This window comes from Sphaerodactylus townsendi, linkage group LG09, assembly GCF_021028975.2.
Source record: "Sphaerodactylus townsendi isolate TG3544 linkage group LG09, MPM_Stown_v2.3, whole genome shotgun sequence".
NCBI classification, from domain to species: domain Eukaryota; kingdom Metazoa; phylum Chordata; class Lepidosauria; order Squamata; family Sphaerodactylidae; genus Sphaerodactylus; species Sphaerodactylus townsendi.
Genome location: NC_059433.1, coordinates 39,431,126 through 39,438,280, shown reverse-complemented (window position 1 = coordinate 39,438,280; position 7,155 = coordinate 39,431,126). Strand labels below are relative to the sequence as shown.

Genomic DNA, 7,155 nt, shown 5'->3' with positions numbered 1-7,155 from the left:
ATTACATCAGCTGCTCTGAGACACCCAGTTTGGCATGGCTGATTGGATTCTGCATTGTTATGCAGTCTTCCTATCAAAGAACTCAAGGCAGCATTCATTATTCTTCTTGCCCTGTTTTATTCTCACAACAACCCTGTGAGATCACCCAGCAAGCTTCCACGGCATGTGGTTGAGAAATTGTTTGGCAGAAATGATAGCCTAAATATCGCCTAGGCTCCAAATGAACAGAAAAAGGGGTACTGAGAGTTGAAACTGCATGATTGGCGACTTACTGGATAAGGTAAATGGTGCTATTATCAACCTTGACTTAGTTTTTAGCAATTCAATCAAGGTAATATGTTAATGAGTACCTCAAAAAGCAAAGAGGAGGGATGGTGAAAGGAATTATAGCTTTGTCTTTTTTTGCTGACGAAATCATTTAACAATTTGGAAAAGCCAGACAAAAACCTATAAATCTCTTCCTAAACATTTGTAGGTTGACAGCCTGATAAATGAGTATTTTGCCGTGGTTTTAAAGTGTCCCTCCACCAGTTGACTTTCTTGCCATTTGAAAGCTGTTCGCTTTCTTCAAATTATCAAGCTTTTGAAAACCTATAATAAAATCCATTGCATTTGGTTGAAGAATGTAAAAGTTGGGTTTCTTGCTGAATCCTTTTTGCTTGAAAAAAAGAGCACTCCATTTGGAAAGTGTCTTGGGCACCTCTATCACTATTTTGTGCACCGAAATGGAAGAAATATTTTTTTTAAAAAAGAATAGACTTTAAAAAAAATCAAAAGCAGTATCACAAGAATAATGAAATAATCTTGCAGAGGTACTGCTTTGCCAACATCAACCACTAGATGATGCTAAAATTTCAAGTCTTGTGGAAGTCTGTGAGAAGTTGGCTTGAAAGATGAGAAGAGAATAGTAGAGGTGGAGCTCAAAGCACAGCACTGAAGTCATTCACTCTCAAGCTATAAAAAGGTAGTCCACTACAAGTAATTGATGCCACAAGGCATTAATGTCTCATTGGATTTGAATAGAGATTCTTTGTCATGGAGTCAGCACTCCTGAAAACAATACAAGTCCTTGATGCCGGGTGGACGAGAAGCAGAAACTTCTGATGGTGTCAGGAACAAGTGCAAGATCTGAAGAGGAATAAGATTGGGAAGAAAAGTCCTGGGTAAATAACTACAATTCTTTCTTCTTAATTGTAAATCCAACATTTCTTTAAGGCTATTTATTTATTATTTTCAAGAAGAATAGACTTAAAAAAAAATAATGCATGATTTTATTCCTATCAAGAATGTTCCTAATGCTCCTGTGTTCCAAAGAAGTCTGAATACAGACATCTACTATTAGGTTAGAATTCAGGTAGGACTGAAACCTTATACATATTTATATCAGCAACTTTTATATCAGCAACTTTTGAAAACCCACAAACCCTACTATGTAATACATCCTCATGGATGAAACTGAATGGCAACGCTCCTTACTGGAGCAGATTAGCTATTTGGTGTTTGCCTCTGGCTATTTAAGAAGTAGAAAGATCAAAGGAAAGATTTCAGCCTTTTGCTTTGGAAGAAGATCAGCATGTAATTTGTGCAGGGATTCAGACCTTTATGTAAGTCTGATGAGCAGATTTCACTCAAGCTGATTTTGCCTATAAATGCCGTATTTATCATGATTGAAAGGCTTCCACAACAATCCCGTTCTAGCTGGTGTTCTTAAAGACTGTTGCTAAAATTATCTGTAGTCATCAGAAGGTATAGAAATGTTCCTGCTGGGAGGAAAATAGTGAGAGTGGTGAGAGAAAAGTGATGATGTGTGTGGAAATGTCAGTCGATGGATGCATGGACAGGGCAAATGTTTAGCTTTCCACCTGCTTGCCGCTTCCATGCCCAAACCACCCAATTTCCATGTCTTTAGATGACACTGGTGGCAAACTGGATTCTAACACAGAGAGATCTGCTGCCATTATATTCACTTCTCCCCTTAAATCCTGCCCTGTGTGTTTTTGTTATTAACCTGGTTTTGGTCATTTTTTGTAAGCTTGACAGGAACGTCCACCTTTTCTGGAAAGGCAGTTTACAACAAGCCCTGCAAACTAAAATGAGCATTTTGAAGTCAGCCAGCCGAGATGAGTTTACAGGACCAGATCAGCTTTCTAGACCTTAACCTGACTGCAGTTTGGAATAATCTAACAGAACCCACTGTGAAGAGCAAGTCCAAGACGTGTGAACAAGTGGTCATAGCAGCTGAGGTGTTCCTTGCCTTGGGCATTGTCAGCCTCCTTGAAAACATTCTGGTCATCTGTGCCATTGTGAAGAACAAGAACTTGCACTCTCCTATGTACCTCTTTGTGTGCAGCTTGGCTGTCGCTGACATGCTTGTCAGTGTGTCTAATGCCTGGGAGACCATAACTATATATTTATTAAACAATAAGCACCTCATTATCGAGGATGTTTTTGTACGTCACATCGACAATGTTTTTGATTCCATGATATGCATCTCTGTTGTGGCTTCCATGTGCAGTTTGCTAGCTATAGCAGTAGACAGGTATGTCACTATCTTCTACGCCCTCCGTTATCACAATATAATGACTGTGAAAAGGTCAGGGCTCATAATTGCATGCATTTGGACCTTTTGCACTGGTTGTGGGATCATCTTTATCCTTTATTATGAATCAAAATATGTGATAATTTGTCTCATCACAATGTTCTTCATCATGCTATTCCTTATGGTCTCCTTGTACATTCATATGTTTCTTTTAGCACGTACTCATGTCAAGAGGATAGCAGCTTTACCAGGATACAATTCTGTTCATCAGAGGACCAGTATGAAAGGAGCCATCACCCTGACAATGCTACTGGGTATCTTCATTGTATGCTGGGCTCCATTTTTCCTCCATCTCATCCTGATGATTTCCTGCCCACAGAACCTCTATTGTATTTGCTTTATGTCTCATTTCAACATGTACCTCATCCTCATCATGTGTAATTCAGTGATTGATCCCTTGATCTATGCTTTCCGAAGCCAGGAAATGCGAAAGACTTTTAAGGAGATCATCTGCTGCTACAGCATAAGATTGGCCTGTGGATTGCCTGGCAAGTATTAGGAAAACTGTGTAGTTTGGCCAAAAAAAATGTGAGAAATCACAATTGTTCTACTAACAAAATTGTTCTTGTTTTGTTTCAATGGGACGTACTACATTTTTGGCTTGTGACAATTTTAGTGTGGGAAAACAGCAGATTCTCTAGTTTAAATTGCTAATTTTGAACTGTGTTCTCATCCATCAGCTCCCATGAATTTGTAAGACATGCTGCATTTGTAAGACATGCTGTAAACAAGTGTACAGAAGTGCATTTACAACAAGTTATAATAAATAACTTGGTTTCCAGTTCAGAGAGTTTCCTTCATGGAATCCCAAGAGTGGCATAATTAACACTTTATGAAAATTATAATTTGTAAATGTCAGTTTGCACTAACCTGAACCTCCATGAGGATCAGCAAAAAATGTCTATTTATATGCTTACATCAGGGTGTGTGTGTGATAGTAGTCACTGGTACTCAGTACTAGCATCTTTTTTTTTGGAGCTCTCCCAAATCCTGAGCCTCATGCTGCTGCCCCACTCAACCAGAGAAAGAGAAAGTGGAGACTCAGGAAAAGCTTTGTGAGGATCTGCAGAGAGAATTGGAGCAATCTTATATAGCAGTACTAGCGCTTAAAAAAAACAAAAACAAAAAATCACTGACTCTCCATGTGAAGGCAAACCACCTCCAAACATCTTTTGTCATGAAATTACTGGGTTGCTGCAAGTCAGTTGTGAATGGATGGCACTTCCCACCACCATAGCACACGCACAGTTCTTTCACCACGAACCCTCAAAAATACAGTTGAATACAGTTTTCCTAGGAGAAGTATACATTCTGTAATTCTAGTGTTGATCTTATTCTGCTTGTTGTTTGTCTATGAAAGCATGATGAGGATAGTGACAGATGTGTCTAAAGCCTCTGGGGGGGATAGGTTAAGACAGATACTGCAGATAATGAAAACTAGAAACTAGGGACAACTGGTGTTTCTTCATAATACATTTTTGTTTGTAAGAGGGGAATAGTCATGGCAGGCTTTAGAAATATACTGCCTTCTAGGAAATGTAATAGATCTGAAATATATCCATTTATACATGTGATGTGCTCACTGATATATAAAGTGCAAATAGTACAGAACTATTTCCTCACAAGTGCTGATTATTTGATTTTTTTCTACACTTTAAATGTAATGTAAATGTAATGTAAATACACCTATTTTCAAAAGTGTAAGCATATTTTAGGGCTAGATCTAAAATGTACGAAACCACCCGGTAGGTCTTTGACTTTGGTGCTTGGTGTACTTGAAATATGTGTTATGCTGGGGCTTCAACTTTTGTTCCTTATCTCCAAAACTTTGAGTTAAAAATAACGATGGAGATTTAGATTTGACTAACCTATTTGTTTTTAAATGTGCATAGATTAATCAGTGTGGGGAGACAAATAGTATGCCTTCCATAAATATGAACACGTACCAAGTGATGGAGTGAAAAACACCCTATGACAGTTTATTTTTAGTTCATCAGATGTCTGTGACTCTATAGCATCAAACAAATGAGAATGTTTTTACTCATTTTTAATGGATGTGTTTGGGGAGTGTAATGTATTGTGTACTGATTCCTGAGACATAACAGGGAGAATAAATACATGTATATGAGAGAGGGAATTGTTTCATATTACAAGTTCCATCCCTAACCTACATGTATACAATAGAAAGTGTGCATATACAAGTATGTGTGCATAGAAGGATAGTCTAATCTGGATTTTAAAATTCCTGAAGTTTTGGAGATGAAGCCTAGAAAAGGTGAGATGAGGAGAGGGACCTCATCAGGGTATGCTGCCATAGAATCCATACTCCAAAACAGCCATTTCCTCTGGAGGAACTGATCTCTGATCAGTTGCAATTCTGGGAGATATTGAGGTTACACCTGGTGCATAATATTCTTTCCTTCTGTCCAGAACCATGCTCTGGAGAGATGCATTTGCCACATGCACTTGTACATCCATATTTTTACATACACTGTCCAGTGAGAATGAGTAGATCAGGTTAAACCTTTTTGTCTTAATCATATTTTCACTCCACGTTAATGGTACTTGAAAATGTCTTCTGAAAAGCCCTTTTTATCCTTGTTATAGCCATTTAAGATAGGGCAATGTTTTCATGAGAACATAAAAAGTTCTTGATGGATTAGATGGGGTCCATCTAATACAGCATCCTGTCTCACACAGTGGCAAGCCAGTTGTCCTGAAGGACCAACAAATGAAACTCCTTCTGACAGTTCTAACAAGCACTAGTATTCAGAGGTTTGTTGGACCAGAGGGACTATTGGTGGCCTCTGAAGGACCTCTCTTCCATTAATCTCTCTAACCTGTTTTTAAAGCAATCTATGCTTGAGGCCATCACTATCTTCCTGGCAGCAATTTTCACATCTGTAACTTGTCCAAGACAGTACAATGGACCTATAATTGAGACAGAATTTGAACCATAGTGTTTTCTAATGTTCAGGCTGAATACATTGTTCATGGAGTATTTCACTGAAATAATCATTTCAACTAGGATTTTTGAGTGACCTGTTTATTAAAGGTAACACTGTTTTTAAACCTGTAGTGAATAGACTTTCACAGATATTTTGTTCCATGGTGAATTTCATTTTGACATTAAGAAAGGGGAATTCACAGCATTTGTAATAATATTGTGAAATGCATCTGACACTGATTTATCTATTAGAAACCATGCCATTTCAAGATATAAATGATACTGGAAACTGGAAACTGATACATAAGAAATTTAAGCTACATAATCTTTAAAACTGTTGAATTGTGGAAGACCTTCTCTTGTTCTTGAGTTCTACTTGAAATAAAAATGCAGGAATTTCAGATAATTATGAAATTGATTGGAATGGAAATTACTGTTCTTACAATTATAGTAATCAGTATTTACCTGAGAATGACATTTCCCCCTATAACTAACAAGATATAGGCCCTTTCTGCACACAGTACTTCCCCCATGTTGAAGGTATTTTTGATCCCATTGTATACCTCAATGTTTGTCTGCACTCCCCTACTCAGAGAGCTGTTTTCTGGCGGCTGTAATTTTTTTTCTTTTTTCCATGTATATATTACAGCAATACTATATAGCTTTGCTGAAAAAAGAAATAAATGAGAAAAGGGAAAAGTAAGAGGGAGGGAGAGGAATGAGGCTGGGGCTAAAAAAAAATGGCAGAGCAAGTACCGAAGGGGAAGTTTGGCAATCGCACAGAAATGTGGAAAACAGCTTGCCATTTGGGTGGGAAAGAAAGCAATGTTTCAATATGATTGCACTGTGAAGGAAGCCAACTCTGAAACATTTCAGCAAGAAACATTTCAGCAAGAAACAAACAAAAGTCTTTTCAGAAACAACAAATGAAAAGGTGGCTGGAAACATTTCCACAATCAAACCGGGGGGTGGGGGGTGGGGTGGGCAGTGTGGAACTCAATGGAGAAAGAGGTTACATTTGCATGCTGGACTTAAAAGACCCTATAGGCCTAACTAGAAGAGGGCTGAAAAGGCTATATAGGTCCAATTTGAATGTTTTAATCCAACTTCCATGTAAAAAAGAATTACAGCCTTCACTTTTTCAATTTAAGATAATGCTTGGAATTAATTTTTATATTTGAGCTTTTATTTTGATTCTTAAATACAAAACAGAACATGCTGGATTATGCCAGCTTTTTCTGCTGGTGCAAGTCTCTGAATTAATCCTCGAACAGTGTATGTCTGTACCTATGGGACCTGTGTGGACAAAAAGTCATGCAGAAAAAGGCTACAGGAAGGAGGGGAATCACTGCTCCTTCCCTTTGAGCCAGAGGAAAACTTCTTCCTTCCATTGGTGGTAGAGGAACAAAGAAATAAGATTTGCCAAACACTTTAGATGACAAATTAGAGAAAAATATAAGTAGGCAGTATCCAACATAGTGTATTCAGTTCTTTGAGGAGGACAAGACTAAGTGTGATATGGCCATTCAGGGGCTCAGCATGGTATAAGTTTGGAAATCTCACCATTTGGAGATGGAAGTCCAGGAAAGCATGAGCATGGAAACAGCCA

At 38.1% G+C, this 7,155-nt stretch overlaps 1 protein-coding gene across 2 annotated transcripts; it reads left to right on the top strand.

The window, feature by feature from the left end:
• Positions 1–185: 185 nt before the first annotated feature.
• Positions 186–5,964, top strand: MC5R (melanocortin 5 receptor). 2 transcript variants are annotated; one of them, XM_048508365.1, is made up of 3 exons: positions 186–280; positions 1,024–1,163; positions 2,033–5,964. In XM_048508365.1, the coding sequence occupies exon 3, from the start codon at positions 2,121–2,123 to the stop codon at positions 3,096–3,098; it is 978 nt and encodes a 325-aa protein (XP_048364322.1). In that variant the 5' UTR covers positions 186–280; positions 1,024–1,163; positions 2,033–2,120; the 3' UTR covers positions 3,099–5,964. The 2 variants fall into 2 exon arrangements, with proteins under 2 accessions (XP_048364322.1, XP_048364320.1); XM_048508363.1 differs by lacking the exon at positions 186–280 and having other exon boundaries at positions 935–1,163.
• The last annotated feature ends 1,191 nt before the right edge of the window (positions 5,965–7,155 follow it).

Bases quoted from the DNA above. Each gene is read 5' to 3' on its own strand.
- MC5R (XM_048508365.1), top strand. From the start codon at position 2,121: ATGAGTTTACAGGACCAGATCAGCTTTCTAGACCTTAACCTGACTGCA.